We start from the raw sequence: 26,526 nt of genomic DNA on the forward strand, positions 1-26,526 counted from the left end.
GGTAAGTACTAGGCCTGATTTACGGCGGCGGGACCGGTCTAAAACGGGCGGCCGATCAGCCCATCGCGGGCCGGAGAATCGCCGGGGGGCCTCTTCCAGCGGCCGCCAACCGATGCGGCGCGATTCCCGACCCGCCAAAACCCCCGCGCCGGAGAATTCGGCTGCAGGGGGGACGGGATTCACTCCGCCCCCCGGGATTCTCCGGCCTGGCGGGGGGTCGGAGCATCCCACCCACTCGCTTCATTTCTGGGTGAAGGGTGATGGTGCAATCCTGTCTTCAGGTTTCCTAGTCCTGTGAACAGTTGTGGAAATTCATCTCTGGAGTTATTTGGCTGATATCCTCAGCTTTCTAGGTCCTCCACTCTGCAAATCAGGTAAGTCGGCACAGGCATTCCTTCTTAAGAGGAAGCAACTCTGGTTCAGAATCACATATGAGGTTTCAAAGGTGTTTCCAACTGCATATTGAAGGGCTGTATTCAGTTGTTCTATGACCTTGAGTTCTGTAGCTCCTGGCCTGTGTGATGTTTTTTATGATGGCTGAAGAGAACATTTTGCCAAGCATAGTTCAGCATTAGAATGAACTCAAACTGCTGCATGGTGTTTAACTGAAGGCATATCTTGTTTCCTCTGTGGAGATATCAGCACTCCATGAGCTTCTGCTTGGTCCCTGAGTCTCTCCAATCAGAGGTATCTCAATGTCATTGATATCCTCTCCTTCATGGATCTTGCCGACTTTTGAAGGCTTCATTTTTTGCTTATTCTGGGAACGCTTCATATTGTGACGCAGGCTAGAAGTGACCTTACTTTCTGCAAAATTGGCTTCTTTTGGCGGGACAATATTTGCACCTGTGTTTTTTCCCACCAGACTGATAATAGTTAGCTGGGGTGGTTGATGAAAGCTGTTCCTGACTCCCCTGCATTTTCTTTATGGCCACCTCTCTGCTCCACTGATTCACTTGTTTCTTTAGATATGGTTCTCCCTGTCAGCCGGAATAATGACCGATTTTGATTCCTAACTTCAGCTTGCTCAGTTGACTTGTCTTTGTTAATGTTAGATCATCCACTGACTGCAAGTGATCAGGCAATGCTTCATCCAAGAATCTGATAATTCTGTCTCTGATTAGTTCATATTTAAGCTGTCATATTCAAAATTATCTGCAAGTCTATACAGATTGTTGATAAATGTATCAATACTTTCCCCTTATTGTTGGGTCTGCTTATTAAATTTAGCCTGCTTGTCAATGATATTGATTTGAAGATTGAAGTAGACATCAAGACCTTTTATTACTTCATCATCCATAGCCTTTTCCTTCATCAATCCCTTGCCTGACTAAGGTATCATCTGCATAGTCACTTATCGTTTGCTGAACTGCTGACCACGAGGCCCAATGTGGTACGATGTCTGGCAAATCTATAACATTAATTCAGCCATGTTTCTGGCTGGTTGAGACCTGCGACTTGCTTGAAGGTTCCCGGTAATGGCAGAGATTTGTTCTTTCACTTGCTGCCACCAAGTAATATTCTTGGTCTCATTGTGCTAACAGAGTATTTACAGAGCCTATTGAGGTGAGGAAAATGTTAACTTCATTAAGAAACAACCTATTGTGTCTTCATCTTGCCATGAGGTTCAACAAGATACAAGATCGTGAGACATTGCATCACTTCCTGTAATGATGCCCATTAACATATCACACAGTTAGAATTAACCCCTTATCCTACAGAAACCACCCAGGACAAGCAGATCAATGTGGAAACACTGGGGATGAAGGATAGATCCTTTGGGGATTTCAGACATGATCAGGAGTGAGGAGAAGCGATTGCACTTGCTAACATATGTCACCTCATCGGCACTTCTCAATTTGCCTCACTAGTTTTTACTTTTTTCCAATTTGGGTGCTGCCCTGCGCTGCCCTTTCACTTCCATTGCTCACCCTGAAAAAGAAAGCAATTGAGCAAAATCTAAGTCTGTCGGAGAAGTGGATGTGGAAGTTTTCCCGTATTGTCAGCACTTTGTGAAAAAACACAAAAGCCCTGACAGCAATGCATCTTTCAACATAGAAATTCAAAAATATAAATCAACCAATTTTGGTTGGTCTTGACAGGGACAAATGAACCTATGCATGGTATAAAAGAAAACCCAGGCGTGATGTGAAGAAGCAGACTGGGGATTATATATGACACAGATTGCACAACACAAGTAGTCTCAGAATCTGTGTAGTGTGCCAAGCATTAAAAAGTGATCTGGCATCTTGCTGAGTCTAGATGTAAGTCAGAATCTAATTACATTTGAATATATTTGACAGCAATTGTGCATCACTGGTGTACATTCACAAGACAGTTTTACCCAGGACTGCATTGACCATTTTAGCAGCTGATTTTTTAAGAGAAGTGTGCCGTTACCCGACTGGCAAGGAAGCAACTCAGTGGCTGATCTGAATTGATGCCTTTCTCTCCATACTTTCAATCCTGTGTAGCTAGATATAGATTCAGAGAGAAACACAAAGAAAAGAGAACGCTTTAGGCCAAATGATCTTTCATCGGTTCTTCAGAAGTGTCACGACCCGAAATGTAATGTTCTTTCTCTCTCCACAGGTGTCTCCTTACCTGCTGCATTTTTCCAGCATCCGCAGTATTTTACTTTTATACTTTCAGAGCGGTTGAGTCTAAAATAATTTTTGCCAGAGATTTGAGCGGTAAAAAGATCTTCTGTGGAATGATAAATGAGTTTACTGTTGTCTCATGATAATGGTGTTTAGCATATTCCTGATCAGTAATGAACTTATTTTTTACTCTTATATTGTCTCCATTGCTTAAGCCGTTGACTTTCTGTGGAATCCTCACAGAGTGACCACAAGGAACGAAGAGTAGGATACAAAAATAGAGGTTTATTAACACGTGCATTAAACTACTCCACTCCCCGAAGGGGTCCTCCATTCTGACTTTGGATCGTTATCCTGTCCCACGCATAGCGGACCTGTACATGAGACTCAGCGGGGTCGGACATTTACAAAATTGGACACGAGCCACGCGTAGCTCCAGCTGGTTTTGGACATGAAGTCCTGGAAATGTGTCACAGCAAATAGACACCGGGGACTGTATGAATACACCTGTTTGCCTCTCGGGGTCTCCTCAGCTTGTGTAATTTTTCAGCGGGAAATGGAGAATATCCTATGGGGGTGACGCACTTAGCAGTCGACCTGGACGACGTGCTCATTATGGGGGCATCCAACCAGGAACATTTGCAGAATGTGGGCGAGGTTTTCCGATGCTTCGAGGCTGCCGCAGTTCACTTACGCTGGGAAAAATGTGTGTTCTATGCTGCGGAGGTTAGCTTCATCACAGGCACGACTTGGGCCGCTCAATCTGAGAACTGCGGACGGTTTATGCACAAGCCCTCCAATCAGTCCAGTTCTGCATCTATTTTCAGCCGTTAGGCGTACAGGGCAGGCCAGGCAGGAAAATAGCTTGGTTGCGCCGATGGGTTGACACTAAAGGTAGGCGCTGCCCTCTGATAGTGCCCAGGCCCTCCTGGAACACTTCTGAATATTTTGCCAAGATGCCCTCTTGTCCGTGCGGATACATGCGGCAAACCCGCTGCCACTCGAGGTGGAGGAATTGCAGCTAATCGCAGCCCAGCAAGCGTGGTCCACCACTGCGCACCACGACAAACGGTAGACTGGCCAATTGCTGCCCGAATGTGACCGGGACCACCAAGGTACCTGCAATGGACACTAGCTCCCCCGTATATGTTGACAGCCGGACGGCTGTGTCCCGTAGAGCCAAAACATGGATGCCTGATCGGATCTGGTCAAATGTTCAGCAGCTGACTATGGAAAATTCTGTCCAAGTATCCAACTTCATCCGGATGGGATGCCTTTTCGCCTGCGGTGTAACATGGATCAGCACTACCCTTGGTGCTACTGTGCAGTGCAACTGCCGGTGTGGATATCTTCTTCATCTATATAATATGCCTGGTCATGGGGAGGGCGGTAGTGCCTGGCAGGATTGCGAGGGTTATGTCTTCCTGCGGTCGTCTATCGGCCCGGTGTCGGCGGCCTGTTGTTGGCCCGTATCTGTGGTCCAGATCTTCTCGGTTTGGGGAGACTGTTTGACAAATCTCTGGGCCCCTTCTGCTTCCATAAACAAGCCAAAAAGACGGTGATGGATTCCCCCTAACTCCGAGTGCCTTGTGTGATAATGAAAATGGTGGACGATTATCAATGGCTTGGGGTTAAAATGTTCCCTGACTAAAGCCACTAAGGTGGTAAAAGACCGCGCAATCGGTGCATCGGGGTTGGTAAGGCTTTTAATTATACTGTATGGGGTGCCTCCACAGGCCGTGAACAGGGTGACTGTCATTCATCACTGAGTATGGCATCCCTCAACTTGCTGTCCCAGTCATCAGTACCTGCATCAAATTGCTCCAATTTTCCTATATGTGGCATCTCTGCCAACTGAAGTGTGGCCTCCTGAGGCCTCTGAGAAGTGGGCCGAGTTCGCAGCACTTTGTAGCGATGGCAGCTCCACTCGAGCCTCGTCGCCAGTGTAGAATCTGCACAGAGTGACCACAAGGAATGAAGGGTAGAATACAAAAAGAAAGGTTTATTAACATGTACATTAAACTATGCACTCCCCAAAGGGTTCTCCCGCCCTGACCATCCAGGTTGGGGTTTTTATACTGCACAGCTCCTCTCATCAAAGGGGCCACCCACCCCGTTACCAGGGAAGTTCGTACTCCATAGAGGTCACGGGGAACCAGATTGACCATACCCCGTGACCTCCGTGGGGGTTGTAACACTTTTCACTGAGGTCTGGTTTGCATGTGCTGATTCCCCCACTGGTTCTACGCTCAATGGCTGTTCATCACAAGTGAGCATTGACAATAAATGCAGGCTCTCCAGTTATGGCAACTGGGACAAATCCTTCCCTCTATACTTAATCATAGTAGAGATGCCGAGGTTACCAGTACCAGATGGCCGGATTAATTTTTCCTTCTTCAACCCTCAGGAGCTATAACCAAATATTTCACTCTTTCCCTGCTTTGGTTGGATTGTACAGCCCGGAAGCAGAATGCTAGTTAATGAGCTGGCGGATGGCTCACTTCCTTAGCAATTCCCCTCTCTTTTCCTCACCACTCTCCTCTCCACGCTCCTCTCCCTACACTTATCCCGCCTCTCTCTTTACCTCCCCACCCTCACTTTTGCTTTTGTCTCTTATCCTGTGTTTAGCATCCGGCATTCAGACAGATATGGCACATGGTGGCGTGGACTTAGCTACAGCCCTGACTTACTTAACATGTGCGATTAGCTGCTGATATGCCTTTGGCCAATTTATTTGTTGAAACCTGCTACATTGTGTGAAAGGTTAAACTGTGTTAATGCATATGCTGTCGTCAAAATGGTTTGCAAAGATCACAAATTGATTAAGGAACTTAAAATACACCAGGGATGGTTTCATGAAGAAAAATAATGAAGTCCAATAACTATATATGACTCAGCAAATTCATATTCTTTTTGAATATTTTTGACCAAGTGTCATTGAGATTCTCATTGGATTTCTCAGGTAATATAAAACATCAGTATTGCCCCCTAACAATTCTTCTAACTGGTGTTGAATCATTGTTTGATAATTTACAATAACTGGATTTCGTCCCAAGGATGGAACTGCCAGACATGTCGGGGTGATTTTTTGCTTCAGGAATGGGAAATAGGATCCATGTTTCATGGTCCCGATCTAGCCCCTAGGGGAAACAGTCACTGACCTGGGATTTTGACTGGGGCATCCCCTTGATTGGCGAGAGACAGGTTCACTGTCCAAGGGCAGCACGGTAGCACAGTGGTCAGCACTGTGGCTTCACAGCGCCAGGGTCCCAGGTTCGATTCCCGGCTGGGTTACTGTCTGTGCGGAGTCTGCACGTCCTCCCCATGTCTGCGTGGGTTTCCTCCGGGTGCTCCGGTTTCCACCCACTAGTCCTGAAAGACGTGCTGTTCGGTAATTTGAACATCCTGAATTCCCCCTCTGTGTACCCGAACAGGCGCTGGAATGTGGCGACTAGGGGCTTTTCACAGTAACTTCATTACAAATGTAAGCCTACTTGTGACAATAAAGATTATTATTATTAGAATTAAGGTTGGGAAGTGGGCTGTTAAAGCTGGGTGGCCAATCAGAGGCATTCCAGCTTCAGAGGAGCACTTGGCTGAAGTATAAACAACTGTGACAGCACCTCAACTAGATTGCACCCTCTCAGCCACTTTTTAAAAACTTTAATTTAAAAAAATAAAAGAAAGTTACAGACCATCATTTTTTCTATGGAGAGGGGTGGGTGGTTTGATGAGGGGGGTGGTGGTGGTGGTGGGTGCAGCGGTATGTCCTTCAACAGGACTACCGTTGCCTACACCCCCACCCAGGCAGGGAGTAAGGCCCTATCAGCCTACCTAGAGTGCTGGCACCCTCGCCTGCCACTTAGTGCCCGCTTCCAGGTTGTTGATCTGCCCTCAATCATGTCTGGAAACTGGACGCTGACCGGAAAATCTCAGTCAACCTCTTTATTCCCAGCTTAACAAGGCCCTTCGTTTCCTGCCCCCCTCATGGAAATGGGTGGTTTTGCCATGACCCTGAACCCATGTCATCCAAAATAGTCAACACCGGGAGGAGGGTTGAGAGGTTGTCTGCCGACCTCGCATTTTCGAGCCCCATTCCCAATGTTAGCGGAACCTGAAGATTCAGCCTATAGTGCACACCGAGTGTTGGATCACTAACCAGCCAAGCTCAGCGAGCAGTGTAATACAACAGCATCCCTTACATCAAGATCAGGGTAACTAACCGTCACCTGGAAATCGCAATTTTGCTTCTAAGGCTTAACTAACATTTTGTGCTGCCAGTACCCTGGGGTCATATTTATAATCTGCGACTCGTTTGGGAACGAGAGTAACCAGTCTCAGAAGTTTGACAAATGGTGAAGCCTTAATGAAGAACATGCTCGTACCCCAAGGCTGAATTCTCACTTTTTTTGCTCAGCTGAGTAGAGTCACAATGATTGGAGAGTTACCTCAGGTTCAGTTCAATAACAGATGAATGTTACTTTCTGTCTGGTTGTAAAATTGACCCTTTATTTCCCAGAAACCAGTCATTCTAGAAAAATTATATGCTTAAAAATGAAAAGAAGCTCTCAACTGTGATGATTCCAAGTGCCTCTGTGTCACTAAAAGTCTTGTGTTAGCTTCCTTTTGTAGTGTCACACCTTAATAGTGTCGAACTTCATACTTCAGTGACATACATTCTGAAAGTGAAAATTTCTGATTAACTGAATGACGAATTATCTGTTTGGTTATCAAACATCAGATCAACTCAGTGCGAATGCATCAGAATTTCTTTTCAAAAATACCAACAAGGAATGAGGAACCAGCAGAATTGAACTCACCTAAGCAGTCAGATTGCTCAAATAATTCCATCACTGTTTTCTGTCACCATTTTCTATCTGACTTGTGTCAGCCTTGAACAGCTAAAAATAACATTTGCCGCATAAACTCACAGATAAATAAAACACGGTGGGCGTGACCTCATGGCCTCGTTAACCCCGGGCGCAAAACCTGTAGTGGCTGCTAAATTTCGCAAACGGTCCAAAATGGGATTTGCGCTGGCAGGATCTCAGATTGAGCTCTTATCTGCCTCACACCAGTGACGTGATCAGGCGTGAACCAGATTTCCATCAATTTAAATGAATTTGAATGTAATTAAAGGGCTTTACGCCAGAGCATCCACCCATGATTTGTCCTTCATCACCTCCACCCCCCCTCCATCCCCGCCGATGGCGTGATGTCATGTCAGTGCAAATCACTATTGGTTTCCATGCCGGAGGCATGGAGGTGCCTGAAGGCCCCTGACCTTGAGGGACAATGCTGCTCAGTGCCCCCTAGCACCCTGGCAGTGCCCATGCAAGTGCAAAGGAAGCATATGAATGGACAGTGCCAAGGCTGCTCTGGTAGGGGGTAACCCTCCTCCACTGGGGGATTCTCCTTGTGTGTGGTTGGGGGAGGGGGTGGGGGTGGGCTGTTGAGGAAGGAGAGGGGATAGCCCTGTTTCCAACGAGGGGGTGGAAAGGTGAGAACCCTGATGCCTGTGAAGAGAGTGGGGGGAGGAAATAGGGGTGGGCCCTGATGCTTGCAAGTGGGGAGGTGGAGAGGGAAGAGCCCTGATGCCTATGGGGGGGTGGGGAGGAGAAGGGGGAGAACTCCAATGTCCGCAAGGGGGAGAGGTAGAGCCCCAATACCTGTTGGGGGATCCCGATCACCACTGGGGAGGGGGGTCCTTACATGTAAGTTTGAGATCAAGGCGCCTTTTAAAGATGGCATCCTGATCTCTGTGGTGCAGGCCTTGCCAGCTCTACCAGGCCCCGGCCCCCAGAGTCACGGCGTAAACCACGTCCCAGATTTCCTACGCACTAAGTTCCAGAAAATCTGAAGTGAAAACTCAGTTGTGCATCTGGAGAGACCGGTTTTCAGTCTGAATCCTGCACTCAGTCAGAATTTGGGAAAATTCTGTCCAGTGAGGGCGATTTCTAGTCCTTGTTAGCCAATAGCGGGAATGGCAATGCTGGTGGAAAAACCCGTGACAATTGGAAAACAACGATTCTTGCCGGCAAGAACACGGTTTCCGATTTTCCATGCCCTGCACCGGTGATGTAACGAGCTTCGCTCACAGAAAAGGCGGGAACCTCACTTGAATATACTTGAATATATTTTTATATACTTACCGAGCCCCCTTCCCTCCACATGATCCCACCCCCTCACTTAATATTTATACCCTGTTTGCAAGACTTACAATAGGTTTCTGAAAAATGTGAATTAGTCAAAGAGATCCCAGGGGGAGGGGACTGGAGTGCAAAGGAAAATACAGGTCCTGGGGAGGAGAAGGTTATACCCAGGAAGCGCCCTGGCACTGCCTACTGGCACTGCCTGGTGCATACTGGCATTGCCAGTTTGGCACTGTCAACCCGTGCCGGGGGCAATGCTGGGGTGGACCCTCTGGTACGGGGTTCAGGTTAAGTTTTGTGCGGTGGGAGGGGCCTCCGATGTGGGTCCCAGTCTACGCGGAGTCTGCACGTTCTCCATGTGACTGCGTGGGTTTCATCCGGGTGCTCCGGTTTCCTCCCACATGTCCCGAAAGACGTGCTGTTCGGTGAATTTGACGTTCTGAATTCTCCCTCAGGTGCCGGAATGTGGCGACTAGGGGCTTATCACAGTAACTTCATTGCAGTGTTAATGTAAGCCAGCTTGTGACAATAAAGATTATTATTATTATGTAGTTGCTTGTGGTGGAGTGGAGTGTGGGGTCAGACCCGATGCTGTTCATGGTGTGGGCTGGTGGGATAGAGCCCCAATGCTGATTTTGATGGTTGGCGTGATGAGAACCCTGATGCTGATCATTGTGATAGTGGGGGGAGGAGCACCCAATGCTTGTGGGGAGGGGGGTCCCCCATGTTTGTGGTGGGGGTGGGGGAAAGAGTGCGGGGGGGTGATTTATTTTCTGTGCTAAGCGAGGCACCTTTTTTAAAGGGCGTCCTGATCTTTGTGGATATCAGGCCTCGCCCTGTCACAGTGATTGATGTAAATCACATCCCTTGGTTCCTTTTTCAGAGATGCTCAAAATCTGGTCTACAAACCTGGCTGTGCAGCTGGAGAGCTATACGTCAGGTTTCAGTCAGAACCTGACACACTGAAAAAATATGGGAAAATTCCGCCCAGTATTCAGTTAATAAATCGTACAATTAGTTATTTTACGGTGGAAATGCCTGCTACAGTTTTCTCATACAAAGACTCGTCTTTAATACCTGGAGCCTGGGGCATAAATTGAAAATTTATACTTTCATTTTGGTTGCTTGGAATATTTTGGTGTTGTGTAAACATTTGGTTGGTGGTGTGGGAAACCATCACTGGCATTATGCTCAACCTGTTTCTGGAGAAATATAATTCTCAGAGCATCTGACAAGAGCCCACATTGTGGGTGGGATTTACTGGCCAACCCGCCACAGGTTTTTCGGTGGCGGAGGCAGCCCGCCAGTGGGATTTCCTGGTCCCGCCGTTGACAACGGGATTTCCGGTTGGCTGCACCCCTCGTCGCCTGGAAACTCGTGCGCCGTCAGTGGGACCGGAATATCCCGCTGATATTTTCTCCATCTGCTATTCCAATTATTATTTGCTGCAGTACTGCCCATCAGCGAGGCAGGATTTTGCTGGCTGTAATTTTCTCTGCCATTAATATTAATGCTGCTTGCTGTTCACAAGACAGACCATTCAGTAATAGGAAAGGTCTAATATTCTGGCCTGGAGGAGACACGGATTTTCAACCTACCAATCTGAGTGGGTAGGATGGAGTTTAGTTTCCTGTTAAGCTTGCTGCAGTGGTGAAACTGAAGTACTCCTGCTCTAACAGATTCTTCTGCTTTGTGCCTCTAGCATGTCGAACTGGTTTCTACAAGGCCTCCTCGTTGGATGCGTACTGCATGAAGTGTCCACCCCATAGTTACTCACACCAAGAGGGCTCGTCCCAGTGTACCTGTGAGAAAAGCTACTTCAGAGCAGAGACAGACCCCAGGGCCATGCCCTGTACAAGTAAGTCAACTTGTAGCTTCTCAGTCTTTTGGCGAAGATCAAGTGGAGGATCAATCGTGCGATAAGTTGTAAAGCCTGTACTTGTCAGCGTGGATCTTGTACGTCTCTTTTGTGGGGACCATGAATTAGATTCAGTTTGAATTTGAATTGTTTTTTGGAGCAAGCCAGGAGATAGATTAAGGGCTTTGCCCTCATCATTCTGCGCAGTGACTTTGCAACTCTGAGAAAAGAATAAAACTTTTTTAAAACGTGTGTGTGGGAGACATTGAAAAACCTATCTGATATGGCGTGTCTTCGCAAGAGCTCATAAAATTGCTTTAGAATACCCTCAGCAATCTGTTACACAAGTGAGGAGACAACTGGAACTTATTAGCAGTGAGCAGTCCTGCAGCGTTCCTTGCACATTTGCCTCCATCAATCAACCCGAGCCTGTAAACTGTTTTGGAAGAGACATCGATTATTAAATGTATTTTCCACAAATTACAGTTGCAGGCTGTTCCCGAACTTACGGCACAATTGGTTCCTGACAAAACATGTCATAAGTTGAAACGTCATACTTCAGAACCAATTTTGCATAGATACAATGTTAAAAATGGGTGACTGGTTCATGAACCCATGTTAATGTCCAAACATTCAGGTTTTTTTTGTACATCTGTGTGGTGACCCAGGTGGTGGTAAGTCTCTTGCCTGAAGCTATTTCTCAGCTAATAAGTCACTATAAGAGATTAAACCACATGGATACACCAGGAGATGAGCCTTGTGTGGTGCTGGCATATTTACTGTGCTCTCATGCTCTCACTGGACGTGTAAGTCTAAACTAGTCACACAAAACCAAGACAGATAGCACTGCCTCTCCCACTCCACTGCTCCCTTTCCATTTATCATCCTCTTCGTCTCTGCCCCCATACCTCTTTAAAGCCACATTTGTACCAGAAAATTGGAGGAAGGTTTCTCAGCCTCCAGGGACTGGTTTGGGGTCAGTGACCCCAAAATTGTCATCAGTTCGAAACCAGCGTTGTAAAACCGAAACAGAGTGCAAATTTATAAATGTTGGTAAGAGCCATTCACCGTAAATTGAACATCGTTAAGTTGAGGACTGCCTCCACTTTTTTTCAGTTCGTATTTTCTTAACGTTTCGGATTTGTTATGCATAGACAAATTGGTAATTGAAAGCATGGATTTGATAGATTCAATCAAGATTGATTGTTATGTTCCAAACAAGATGGTGTATTTCAAAAATGAAGGTGGAGATTGATAATGTTCTTGTGTGAAGTTACAATTTTGGTTGCACAGTAACATATGTATTCATTGTGATAAAACATCATGGTTCGCTGACAGTGCTTGCAGAAAGTCCTGCCAATAGCCAGTGCAATGGAGTAACTTGCTTTTGGCCTCTGCTCTGTCCCTGGTCCATGATGAGCGAATATACTTCAGCCGTATCTATAATGAGATATGTGACCTACATCTTCTGGTCTCTGGATTATCAGTTACTGAACGTACAACAGAAGGTATGCATCAGCACATTGTGGAAATACTGACGCACAGACATCCGTGGGAATTACCCAGGAAGTCTAAACATCCAATGGGCTGATTCCCTGCTGCCCAGGGCGCTGTATCAAAGTCTCCGACTCTGAGCTAGAATTGGACACTTGAGATGGGGGCAGCACGGTAGCACAATGGTTAGCACTGTTGCTTCACAGCACCAGGGATCTGGGTTTGATTCCTGGCTTGGGTCACTATCTGTGCGGAATGTGCACGTTCTTCCCGTGTCTGCATGGGTTTCCACCAGGCGTTCCAGTTTCCACCCACAAGTCCCAAAAGACGCGCTGCTAGGTGAATTGGACATTCTGAATTCTCCCTCAGTGCCCCGAACAGGCACCGGAGTGTTGCGACTGGGGGATTTTCACAGTAGCTTCATTGCACTGTTAATGTAAGCCTACTTGTGACACTAATGGAGATTATTATTATATATTATAACTATTAATAATATATTATTATATATTCTCATGGTGTACTTTGATAGTTACCCCGGAAATGTTATTTTAAAACCTGGTCAGACATCTGGCTAACTACGCAACAGAAAGCTCCCACCCACCGTCCATCACCACCCTCGACCAATTGACCGCCCTCTCAAAGCCCAGTCGACTACATCCCCCATTTCCCGCTTATGTACCCGACCTGACTATCCACCTCACCCATCTAACCATCATCCCGATCATTCATTCACTCACTAGCCCATTCATCTGTCCATTAACTCACTCATTCATCTGCCCACTTATTCACAAACACTCAATCACCAACACCCTGAAAGGTTATGGGAACTTAGCTGAATACAACAGCTGATTTTGTGATAAGGTGTGTCTTCTGCACTGATCCTCTTAACTGGCCTCTCCAATAGATTGCTGCACTGAGGGAGTTTTTCTGCATCCTGGATCAGATATGTGGCCAGATAAAAACTTAGCCAAGAATTGGTCACCCTAACATCACCATTCCTTTATTATCTCAGAATCAAAATCCAGGAACGCCGTACCGAAACAGTACTGTGGGAGTGTCTTCACCACACCGACTGCAGCAGTACAAGAAAGAGGTTTACCACCACCTTCTCAAGGTGGACAATAAATGTTGAGCTTGATGGCAATACCCAGATTCTGAGAATGAATTACCATCAGGATTGAGAATCAGAGTTGACTGCCTCCTCTTTATTAGTTTGGCCATTAAGAGCATGGAGCATCACTTCAGTTGAGATTGTGGGTACCTCTTTGTGGACCAGAACTTAAATATGTATCTTCTGGTTTATACACCCAGCACAGTGCCTTTATTGACTTAGCCATGAGAGAGCAAACCTGATACTAATCAGTGGAAAATGTGCTGCTGTACTGACTTTATCCATAAATGGCAATTGAAATCTTCATTTGCTTAATGTCAAAAAAGCAATTGGAGTTTCTGGGTATTGGTCAGCAAAGTTTCCAATGTAACTGTGGCGGCTGATCGACAGAATCAGCAGAAATTTTGTTCCAAAACTTACGTTTGAAAGTGCACAAATAAATGTCTCACCGAGCTCCTGCTGGGTGAGTGTGGCAGTACTTGTTTTTATTATAAAAGTGATACTTGCCGCCTTAATTTAGAATCGTATAGCGCTGTGCCTTGCTTCAGTCACATCCTGTGAAAATGACAACCAGCCGCATTTTCCCTTCCACAGAGTTGCTGCTGTGAATGCTTGAGAAGAACATCCTCTGTCAACTGAGCTAAAGATAGAAGTCTCTCTGTGACTGCAGTATGGCTCAATCTAGCAAAGAGAAGCCGTATTCCCCGTTAGGTGGTTGACACATAGGCAGGTCACTTTATTACCTCAAAACAAAACCCAACACGAACCATACTGGCAGTCAGAAACTGAAAGAATCTGCCGAAAGGTAAATGAGACGTCACGTCGAAAGCTCGATTTAATTATACCATTAGCAAGAGGATGGCAAGCTGCTGATAAATGGAGAAGTATAATTCATACATTTAGCTTAATCGCTTAGTGACTGTACAACGGTATTTCTGATACCTCTTTCATTCAGAGTGCTTTATATTCATGGGGGAAGGGAAATTTTAAATGTCTCAGAAAAACTGTATGATCTGATAGCGTTTGCTCATTTAAACCATAAGCTTGAATTCACACCCTCAAATGACTTTCAAATCCATTTTCTGTTGAGTACAGACATTCTGACGCCTGCTTAATAAGGTATTTTGTGTTGATGGGGTGAGTTTATCAGGACCTCTAAATGATCGTCTTTCACTTTGCCTTTAAAAAATCGTCTGAGAGTAAATTGGCCTATAAAGTGAGGTGCAGAAGAGGCCAAACAAGACGTGCCAAACAAGGTGTTTTTTTAATGACATGGTGTTATTATTGCACCACTGGCATTGCTCAAGGTATGTCAGAGGCTGGACGTTTAAAATTTTTTTTAAAATTCTGTCATGGATGCGGACATAACCGTCAAGGCCAGCATTTGCTGCTCATTCCCAATTGCCCTTCAACTGAATGGTTTGCCAGCCCATCCAAATGGCAAGCGGGTGTCAACCATAAAGTAATAATGTAGAATGTAATAGAATATGATAAAGGAAAACGGGCTGCAAATACTCAGCAGGTCAGGCAGCATCTATGGAGAGAGAAAAAGAGTTAATGTTTCAGGCCGATGACCTTTCACAAGAACTGGAAAAAGTGGGCGATGTAACAGCTTTTAAACAAATGCAGAGGTGGGGGATTGGGGGGGAAGGGGATTGCGATGGTGAGGGAGGAAAGAACAAAGAGAGAGGTCAAATCAGTTGGATCAGCAAACTTGAGGCAAATCTGGATTAATTTTGGATTTTATTGGTTACTTTGGCTCAGCAGCACACACCAGGGGCGGGATTCTCCGACTCCCCGGCGGGTCGGTGAATCCCCGGGGGGGGGGGGGGGGCGATGTGAATCCTGCCCCGCCGCTCCGACGCCGGCTGCTGTATTATCCGGTGCCGGTTTTCGGGCGGGGGCCGTTGGCAGTGGCCCCCCCCGGGAATTCTCAGGGCCCCGAGTGGCCGTTGGTTTCAGGCCAGTCCCACCAGCGTGAATTGGACATGGTCCCATGGGGGAAGGGACCTGGCTGGGAGGTCAGCTGGTGCGGTCCTCAGGGGGACGCGGGGGGGATCCGACCCCGGGTGGAGCTCCCACCATGGCCTGGCCCGTGATCGGGACACACCGATCTGCAGGCGGGCCTGTTCCATGGGGGCACTCCTTCCTTCTGCGCCAGCCCCTGTCGGGCTCCACCTTGGCCGGCGGGGAGAAGACACCCCCCTTGCGCATGCGGCAGAATATGCCGGCCGGTCTGCGCATGCGCTAAACCACACCGGTGGTTCTGCACATGCAGAATTCCGCAACTTCCGGTTGGCCCGATGCCGGAGTGGTTCACGCCATTCTTGGCGCCGGTGTCGGGCCAATTCGCCGATTGCTGTGAACCCCGTCCCAGGTCTCTAGGAATGATTTTCAAATTACAGAATGAAAGCCTACAGCACACAAATTGACCACTTGGCCTTGTTGGTCTATGCTGGCACATAGACTACACCACAATACCCTTCCCGCCATTCTTCGCCCTGACCTATCACAGAACGTTCCCTTTGCACTGACATTCCCCGGCACCTTTTCCCTGTCTGTGAACTATGTATTTATATCTCTAGGTTCTTCCAGTTATTGCACTGACCTAGCCGGGGGGTGGGGGGGGGGGGGTAATCGAAGATTTTCGGGTTTGGTGTGGGGGTTAAAGTCCTCAAAACAGACAGACTCCTGACCCCAACACAAATACTTCCAGCTTTGACTGAGGTGGTATGATGGTTAGACAGTCAACCCCCTCCAAGGAGGCAAGTTGGCTGCTAAACTCTATTGTCATTCAGTTCTTCGACTTGAACTCCTGTTGGCCAGGTTTGCAGAGGTTTGGGGTGAATTACATCCAGGCGACGTCCTCGTGAGTGCCTGTCTGAAGAACTCCCACAATCAGACACCTGGTTCCAACCACCTCCCCTCAGGGAATCACTGCAGGAGTTTCTCAAGGTAGTGCCCTCGGCCCAACCATCTTTAGCTGCTTCATCAATGATTTTCCTTCCATCGTAAGGTCAGAAGTGGGGATGTTCACTGATGATTGCACTATTCGCGACTCAAAGAACAAAGAACAAAGAAAAGTGCAGCACAGGAACAGGCCCTTCGGCCTTCCAAGCCTGTGCCGACCCTGTTGCCCGTCTAAACTAAAATCTTCTACACTTCCGGGGTCCGTATCCCTCCAATCCCATCCTATTCATGTATTTGTCAAGATGCCCCTTAAACGTCACTATCGTCTCTGCTTCCACCACCTCCTCCGGCAGCAAGTTCCAGGCACCCACTACCCTCTGTGTAAAAAACCGCCCTCGTATATCTCCTTTAAACCTTGCCCCTCGCACCTTAAACCTGTGCCCACTAGTAATTGACACCTCTACCCTGGGAAAAAGTCTCTGACTATCCACCCTGTCTATGCCCCTCATAATTTTGTAGACCTCTATCAGATCGCCCCTCAACCTCCGTCGTTCCAGTGAGAAGAAACCGAGTTTAATGAACAAACTGAGTTTATTCAGACACTGAAGCAGTCCACGTGCAAATGCAGCAAGACCTGGACAATATCCAGGCTTGGCTGACAAGTGGCAAGTAATATTCGCGCTACTCAAGTGTCAGGCAATGACCATCTCCAATGAGAGAAAATCAAACCATCGCCCCTTGACATTCAATAGAATTAACATCGCTGAGTCCCCCACTATCAACATCCTGCGGGTTACCATTGACCAAAAACTGAACTGGATTCTCCATATAAATACTGTGACTTCAAGAGAAGGTCAGAGGCTAGGAATGCTCTGGCAAGTAACTCTCCTCCTGAATCCCTAAGCCTGTGCACCACCTACAAAGCACAAGTCAGGAGTGTGATGGAATACTCCCCACTTACCTTGAAGAATGCAGCTCCAACAGCACTCACAAAGCTCAACACCATCCTGGTCAAAGCAGTCCACTTGATTGGCACCCTTTCGACAAATATTCACTCCCATCATCACCGATGCACAGTAGCAGCAGTATGTACCATCTACAACAGGGCCTTTTACCTGCAGGTTGTGACCCTCGGGTGGGTCATGGGGGTGTATCAGGCGGGTCGCGTAGCTATTGATCATGGAGTTCCCGAGTGTGGGAGAAGCACCCAATGGCCGCGACTGGCTTTTAAATGGAATGATGCAGCCTTCCAGGCAGAGGTGGCGGCAGTGAACAGGTCACACGCCCGGCAGTACACCGATGTCACAAAAACTGTATATCTGTGCTTTTAGTGCAAAATCACAGTACTATTGGAAAGGATCTTTAGCCTCGCCCAAATTACTATCAATCTGCAGCACAGAGATGATGAATGCCTGCATTAATATACCCACTTACATACTCTTGTCTTCCATCTAACCCAATCTGTATAATTTTTTAATTAAAATCTAATATGGAAATCAAAATATTTATTTTCTTTATTCATTGGATGTAGGCATCGCTGGGGCTGGGCCAGCATTTATTGTCCATTCCTGAGGACAATTAAGAATCAACCTAATTTCTATGAGTCTGGAGTCACATGTGGGCCAGACCAGGAAAGGATGGCAGATTTCCCCTCCCTAAAGGACGTCAGTGAACCAGATGGGTTTTGAATGCCAATTGACGCCATTCGACTTTTAATTCCAGATTTTTATTGAATTCAAATTTCACCAATCGGATTCGGACCCTAGTACCCCTTAGCATTACCCTGGGTCTCTGGATTACTAGCCCAATGACAATACCACTGTGCCACTACCTCCCCTTGGAAAGCTGAATTCTGACAGTGCATTTGGGTTTTCATCATAAAGAGTGTTCCTGTGTCTATTTTACATTTGGCACTTCTATATTACAGAAATGGCACTCCTCACACTCAACAGTATTACAGTATTCATGTTGCTAAAACTCACTGTTCCTCTACTGTCAGGACCGTAGATGTATATCTTAGTGTTAAGTGCAGAATAAGTGTTACATGTAAAAGCACATTTTAACAGAACAGCAGTGGCGAAGTTTACACCTTTGACAGCAGCTTGGTCAAACTGCCACATTCTGCTGACTTGGGGAGAGGTGTTTTCTTCACCTCCCCCTCATTAATATTGATGATTGTGTACAAGAGGAATTTGATGCCAATCCAGCTTGAATGCATTCACAATAGATCGGCAACAGGGCCTAAAATAAGATTTAATTGCAACCGCAGGCAGTCAGATAAGTGAGCGGTGTCTTGAAAATGGAATCTAATTTATATCTTTCCAGAGAAAATTATATGCTTGTTTTTCCCTTTACTGTAATTGGTGAATTTCAAGAGATCTCCCTAACCCCTGTATAATCTGAATACACCAAGGATAGAGCTTGAAAGCAAATGTGAATTGGAAAAATGAGCAGGCGTTTAGATTCATATTGTACAAATGTTGACAAATGACAGTTGTGGCACACATTCAGACATTTTGCAACGTGGTATTAACATGAAGTGAAATGGTGTCTCATCAATAGTGTGTGTTCACCACAATAAGTAATTTTTACTGTGGGATATTTGACTCTCAGTCAGGTGGAGTCCGACCTCACTGAACTTGGGGAATTCAGGAAGTGAGATTCAGGTTAAGACTAGCAGAAGTTTATTTGACTTAATTGGAGGAACGATTATTGGATTGATTTTCCTGTCCGGTGACGTCGGGCAGACAAAGGGCAGAGCAATCAAGATGCCCGCCTGATGTTGTTGTGATTTCGGGCCTGATCTTGATCTGTCAGATGAGCTGTCTGCACAATTCTCAGCTTGAGCTGGCAGGTTGCCAACAGGGGTTGGGTCACAAAACCTAGCAGCCAATCTGCGGAGTTGATCTGTCCATATCGCCTAACGTGGCAGCACCAGGTGATCCTTGGAAGAGCGTTGCATTCAAGCCCCTCAACAATCTTTGAAACCACTCATCCGCAGCTACTGAGGGTTGATCTCCAGTGGCCCATTTTGCTGTGAAAATATACTTTATATAAAAAACATTTGTTGCTGTTATTGGCTGGAAACTCAGAATGGGATTTTTTTTAAAAAGAGCAAGTCACATTCTCGTGTCTTGGCATCACAGTCACAGCTGCACATGCATTACTTTACCTTTTGCATTCCAAAACTATTGAAACTGCAATTGAGATGGTAAATGCTGAAACATCCTAGCAGGCCTGGCAGCATCTGTGGAGAGTGAGGCAGCGTTAATGTTTCAAACCTGTACGATTCTTTTTCTGAGCTGTTAACTCTGTCTCACTCTCCACCGATGCTGCCAGACCTGCTGGGATTTTCCAGCACTTTGCGTTTTTATTTCAAATCTCCAACATCTGGAGTATTTTGCTTTTATTGAAATGGAGACACCCAGGAACAATTGTCATGAAAGAGAATGAATAGGGACCATCATCCCCGAACCCATTAGCAAGAATTGAAATATGTGTCCGAAATGGATGTAGAGAGACCTTCACAACCCCTTAGGGTTTGTGGAAAAATTCAAAACCTTTAATGTTGGGTCGGTTTGGTGGAGTTTGCTTTTGCAAAATTACCCACATTGCAGAGAAATACAGTGTAATAGCTGATGTTTTATCCAGAGTTTGACTCCAGCATAAAATTATCACTGATGGGAAGTGGGTTCCAAGTTGCACAGAATGTAGTCAGGGTGTTTGATGTATGTGTTTAAGTATGAATGTGTGTAACTTTTTTAACAACCTTGTAATGAAATGTCAACACCGTAGTATTTTATTCCACATGGTGTGGAGGTGTTGTGAAACCATGCTTTAAGTCAAAAAATTATTTCTGAGTTCACTGACTAGAAACCCCTAATTGATTTTTAAAAAAAACACATTCCCGTGACTTTGGATCAAGAAGTTCTTTCTCACTTCGTTTCTCGGATGTCCTTTTATCTGCTTTACCCTGTACTTTTTCCAATGCCTACCTCCAAGTGGTGGACTGGATTTATTTTATTTATGCAATTTTAATAGTTGGGATATTTTAATAAGATAATGGCTGGGATTTCCCTGCTCCGCCGCGATGATGCACGCTGCTAGCGGAACCAGAACATTTGGAGAGCAACCAAAATTCCCACCGCTGGCAGAATGGAAAAATTCCCCCCCCCCTCCCACCAATCTCACTTCGCCCCTTTTCACATTAAATACACCTGCATTTCTTCCGTTCTCAAAACTCCACTTTTAGTGCCAGACATTTGTTTGCTGGCCCTCTAACACATACATGGAGCAGGATTTTCCGGTCATGCCCGCCCCGAGACCGGAAATTCCCACTCAAGCTCAACTGACTTTTAAATGGTGCACCGAATTTTCTATCCCACCCGCTACGATTCCTGCTGAGGTGGGGACTGAAAATTTACCGAATTGTCTCCCGATCTTCATACAAAAGCGACTCTTATACCATGTACGCCTGATCGATAGGCACCCACAGCAAAAAGTAGCAACAGCGAAATCATGCATGTGAGTTTGTGCTTATTCGTTCATGGGACGGGAGCATCGCAGGCTGAGCCAGCATTTATTGCCCAGCCCTGATTGCCCTTGAGGGGGCAATTACGAGTCCACCACATTGCTGTGGGTCTGGAATCACATGTAGGCCAGACCAGGTAGGGACAGCAGCTTACCTTCCCTAAAGGACATTAGTGAACCAAATGTTTTTTTTACAGCAATCAACAATGGTTTCAAGGTCATCATTAGACTTTTAATTTCAGATATTAATAGGATTCAAATATCATCTGCAGTGGCAGGATTTGAATCTGGGTTTCCTGAACCTTTACATGAGTCTCTACCGTTATGCCGCCATCTCCCCTGAACCAGTCAATGCTTCACTATTTGCGATTGGCATTTCTAGCTGTGGGGTTGTTCCCCACTTGCTGATGCAGGTCTATACGACCCAGTGGCTGGCCGGTCGCTTCACTGGCTTCTCTGCGTGGGCTGCACATTTGCTTTGCCTGTCTCTAAAGCAAATATTATTGCCATTTGCCACCAGTGATACTGCCTTGGGAAGCATCAGAGTAAGCCACCTGTCAAGGTGCTGTCAGAAACTAGCAAGCTCCATTTACAGCACTGGTGCCTAACTGTCAGTGAGGGCCCTGTACATAACAGTTCCTAATCATTCACAACGGGCCAGCTACATGATTTAAAAACAGGTAAAATCTTTCGGAAAGGAAAGCGTAATTTAAAAAACTCATTCTATTGGAATTAAGATCAATCCCACGAGAAACTTAAATCTTTCCCATCCTTAACTTGAGTCTATCAAAGAAAATAAACGCTATTTGAATATGTTCACAAATTTCTATGGATGTTGCTTCCATTTATTTAGTGCTAAAAGGGAACTATTTACAGTTGAAATATTGATCTGTGGCATGCAGCAGTGACAAAGTAATAGCTTTTTGGAGAGTCCTTTATTATCAGGGTGAATTTTTCTTTAAAAGAAGCTTGTATGCATCAGTGATGTTAGTGAATTGTACCGCATCATTACTACTGTCGACTGAAGGGCAAATTAATCAGAAAAGCCCGGGCATGTTTAACTGTAAGTAATGGATTAATCAAAGTGAGCATCGTAATCATCATTAAATGAGCTGAGGAAATCACAGTTCAGGCTTTTTCCTTTTGGTTTCCTCCCACAAGTCCTCAAATACGTGCTTGTTAGATGAATTGGACATTCTGAATTCTCCCTCCGTGTACCCAAACAGGCGTCGGACTGTGGCGACTAGGGGATTTTCACAGAAACTTCATTGCAGTGCTAATGTAAGCCTACTTGTAACACTAATAAAGATTATGATTATTATTATTTTCTTTCTGCCTAAAATAAACCCACGATAGTGAGTGGGCGAAGGAAATTAGAAAGCTCCGAATGAAAGACAGTCGGGTGGAGTTTTCCCACGCTGCCCATCGCTAGGATCATCCACTCCTGCCAAAAGGCACTGGTTGGTGAGTTTCCTCAACGTGCCCTGCAATGATGGAGCCAGAAAATCCCAGCCACCATGTGTGATTTTAAAATATCTGCCTCTTGTATTTAACCTAACTTCACAAAAGTACTCCAGCCTTTGGGAAGAGAGTTAGATTTTTTTTTGTCCTTTGAGAAAAGCATACTCAATATAATGCTTGAGCTTTTAAAAATAAATTTAGAGTACCCAATTCATTTTTTCCAATTAAGGGGCAATTTAGCGTGGCCAGTCCACCTACCCTGCACAACTTTGGGTTGTGGGGGCAAAACCCATGCAAACACGGGGAGAATGTTCAATCTCCACATGGACAGAGATCCAGAGCTGGGATCGAACCTAAGGCAGCAGTGGTAACCACTGCATCACTGTGCTGCCCTGCTGAAGTTTTTTTTAACATGAGCTTTGTCCTGTCACTTGTTATCCATATGTTTGAATGTTCAAACGGTTAACATCCCACTCCCTATATTACCCGGGGCTTGTGAATTTTCACCCCCAAATCCGCGGGTCTGCGTTGTTAAGTGGGCACTTCACACCACCCAAATGAATTCCTGTGGGTGGGCGGGTCATGTGGCAGTTATTGCTCAGCATCCCAATCAGGACCATGGGGCGGGATTCTCTGACCCCCCGCCGGGTTGGAGAATCCCCGGGGGGCGGCGCGAATCCCGCCCCGCCGCTCCGACGCCGGCTGCCGTATTCTCCGGTGCCAGTTTTCGGGTGGGGGCGGGGTTTAGCAGCGGCCCCCCCCCTAGCAATTCTCCGGGTCCCGATGGGCTCAGCGGGCGTCGTTTCCTGGCCAGTCCCACCGGCGTGAAATGCACATGGTCCCACATGGCAGGACCTGGCTTGTAGGCCGGCTAGGTGAGTCCTCGGGCCGGCGCGGGGGGATCTGGCCCCAGGGGTGTGCCCCCACGGTGGACTGGCCCGCGATCGGGGCCAACCGATCTGCGGGCAGGCCTGTGCTGTGGGTGCACTCTTTCCTTCTGCCCTGGCCTCTGTAGGGCTCCGCTATGGCCGGCGCGGGGAAGAACCCCCTTTCATGCGCGGAACCACGCCGGCAGTTATGCACATGCGGCAACTCGCGCTGGCCCTTCGGCGCTGGTTGGCGCGGCGCCGGCCTAGCCTCTGGAAGTGCGGAGGATTCCGCACCTTCCAGTCAGCCCGACACCAGGGGTCGAAATTCTCCCCCAACGGTGAGATGTCCGCCGACTGGCACCCAAAACGGCGCCAATCAGACGGGCATCGCGCCGCCCCAAAGGTGCGGAATGCTCCGCATCTTTGGCGGCCGAGCCCCGACATTGAGGGGCTAGGTCGACGCCAGAGGGATTTCCGCCCCTCCAGCTGGCGGAAACGGCCTTTGTTGCCCCGCCAGCTGGCGCGGAAATGACATTCGGGGCGGCACATGTGCGGGAGCGTCAGCGGCTGCTGACAGTTTCCCGCGCATGCGCAGTGGTGAGAGTCTCTTCCGCCTCCGCCATGGTGGACACCGTGGCGGAAGGGAAAGAGTGCCCCTGCGGCACAGGCCCGCCCGCGGATCGGTGGGCCCCGATCGCGGGCCAGGCCACCGTGGGGGCACCCCCCGGGGTCAGATCGCCCGCGCCCCCCCCAGGACCCCGGAGCCCGCCCACGCCGCCTGGTCCCGCCGGTAAATACCAACTTTAATTTACGCCGGCGGGACAGGCAATTTCTGGGCGGGACTTCGGCCCATTCGGGCCGGAGAATTGAGCGGGGGGTCCCGCCAACCGGCGCGGCGCGATTCCCGCCCCCGCCCAATCTCCGGTAGCGGAGACTTCGGCGGGCGGCGGGGGAGGGATTCACGGCGGCCAACGGCCATTCTCCGACCCGCTGGGGGGTCGGAGAATGACGCCCCAGGTTCGCGCCGTTCTTGGCGCTGGCATCGGACTATCCAGTCAATTGCAGGAGAATCCCGCCCCACGATGTCTGGACATTGTGCCTGAAAAGTTCGGAAGTCAACACCACAGATGCAGTAGCCAACGTCGGAACACCAGGGGCTGAGCCTCAGCACCGGGAACATTTTAGTGACCAGAGGTTGGGTATTTGCACCGGGGAGGGGACCAGTTCCCGGTCCAGGTAACCTTACGTGCGGGTGCCTGGGATACAAGGTATGGGGTCCGGTGAACAGGGGCCCCCACTGCGGCCAGAGGGGCATGGGCAGGGCGTTTTCGGGGGCGGGGGCGGGTAAAGAAATCGTGGACCTCGGTGTCTGGGGAGATGGGGCATGGGATTGGTGCTTGGCCTGCATTGCGGAACAAAGTGCCAGACGCGTTATGTTGGTTGAGGTCAACAATTTTTATTATTTAACAAATGTATTCCCAGCTGCCCCAATCCCCAATAGGGTTGCCCCCTTCCCCAACCCTTCCTTCACACATAACGCATCTAACACCCCCCATACCCCGTCGTCCACCAAATGCGCACAAAGTGATCCCTTGACCTGCTTAGCCTTCCGTGCTCTACTGCTGCCTCTAGGTGTGTCCCCAGGATAGGATACTGCTAAGGCACTCAGCAATGGCTGTCACTGGCTGAGCCATGCCTTGGATACTTCCATTCTTGCTGCCGACGTCGTGCACTGAGGTGTGTGTCTCTGCTCTGGTGGAGGGTGGGGAATGACAGCTGTGATGTTTCGATGGTGCCATCCTCAGAGCTCTTCTCTGAGGTGTTCTCTTGGGAGACTGGTGGGGGGGGGGGGGGGGGGGGGGGGCCATCCCGGATGGACCGTCGGATGGAGATCCTGCAGGAGAATGGGCATGTGGTCAGTAGGAGGGATGGGTCATTCTATGTGACATTGACAACTCATGTGTGACAGTTCATCTCGTTGGGGGCCGGTGGACCTTCACCTCTGCCCCATACGCCAACACCTACGTTGGTTACAGATCTGTCCTTGGCCACCCCTGCAAACTACATGACCCGTACCTCAACGAGGTAAGGACTCTGGGCGGGGAAGGTACCATGCACATACTCAAGGTGGGGAAAAGGGGCAGGGGTCTGATGCCAACTCACCCATGCAGCCCTGTGGTGGTCGTTGTCCATGTTGCAGCACTGGGTGCCGTTCTGGTCACTTTCCTCGAGCTGACAGCTGCTGCCACTTCCTCCCAGGCGGCACTGGCTGCCCTGTGGCTGACCCTCCGAGACCCTTGGGGAAACAGGGCATCCCATCTGGTCTCGACCTCGTCCAATAATCTGCCCAGGTCGGCAGCCCTGAATCATGGGCTGGTCTTCTCAGTGGCATGGCTGCAAGCTGAGTGGGCTTGATTGTGCAGGAGCTCGCCCTTGTTAGCGGGGGGGTCGGTCAGTGCGGTCCCAGCAAATCAACCGGCGGGACCAGCATTTGTGGCATGAAGCCTGTGGGGCCTCGCTAAGTGGACCAATTAATGTTTTATAGCGCTGATGGCCTCGTTGGTTTGAGCGTTGGGAAGCTCGGGGCAGTTCACGCTTGCCACCACACTTGGAAACGTTTTGGTTGAATCGCGCCTGCTGTCTCGCTCTAAAATGCATATTTGCCAAAAAGTGACCCAGCACACAATTGGCGGTCTTCACATTGTGATGTGAGATCGTGTCAGATCTTGTGAAGCGTAGCGAGCTGGGTAGATCCCGGGAGCGGTGTCTCCCGTCAGCTACCAGTCATATTGCGCCGCAGCGAGCTGCATTTTGGGCACAGCGGGGCGGATAGATCGTGCCCTCCAGGTGTTGGCTAAACTGGTGAGAAACTCTACAGGGCCAAAAAAAGTGACGAAGTGTGGTTAGATAGCCATGGGGTCCTCGCTGGCAGAGCTGGCAGGAAACTCCCAGCAAAACCCGCCACAAATGTGAGAAACCTTTCCATTAGATCGTGCCCACATGTGCAAAGTTGGACCATTCCTGGCTTGCGAAACAGGGGCCATTGTCCGACATCACCGTGAGTGGGATGCCGTGTCCTTACAGGCACGGATGACTGCAGACGATGTGATGTTGTGCAACCGTATCACCTCCGGGTAATTTGAAAAGTAGTCCACAATCAGGACATAGTCTCTACCCAGCGATTGGAACAGGTCGCTGCCCACCTTGGTCCAAGGTGACGTGACCAACTCATGGGGCTGCAGGGTCTCACGTGGTTGGGCCGACTGGAAGAGCTGACAAGTGGGGCAGTTGAGCACTGTGTTGGCTATGTCGTCATTAATGCCGGGCCAGTACACTGCCTCTCGGGCCCGTCGGCAGCACTTCTCCACGCCAAGAAGTGTAGCTGTTCCAGGATGAGCTGGCGCATGCTATGCGGGATGACAATGCGGTCCAGTTTCAGAAGAAACCCGTCTACTACCGCCAGATCATCTCTGACATTATAGAACTGAGGGCATTGGCCCTTGAGCCACCCGTCTGTTAGGTGGCGCATGACACGCTGTAG

At 48.1% G+C, this 26,526-nt stretch overlaps 1 protein-coding gene across 2 annotated transcripts in view; it reads left to right on the forward strand.

The window, feature by feature from the left end:
- epha4b (eph receptor A4b) overlaps positions 1-26,526 on the forward strand; it is a 523,058-nt gene that overhangs the window by 277,014 nt on the left and 219,518 nt on the right. For both annotated transcript variants that reach the window (XM_072474682.1, XM_072474681.1), the window contains exon 4: positions 10,455-10,610. In XM_072474682.1, coding sequence (XP_072330783.1) covers positions 10,455-10,610 — 156 coding nt within the window. The remainder of the gene's footprint in view (positions 1-10,454; positions 10,611-26,526) is intronic.

Source organism: Scyliorhinus torazame, chromosome 14, assembly GCF_047496885.1.
Source record: "Scyliorhinus torazame isolate Kashiwa2021f chromosome 14, sScyTor2.1, whole genome shotgun sequence".
Lineage (NCBI taxonomy): Eukaryota > Metazoa > Chordata > Chondrichthyes > Carcharhiniformes > Scyliorhinidae > Scyliorhinus > Scyliorhinus torazame.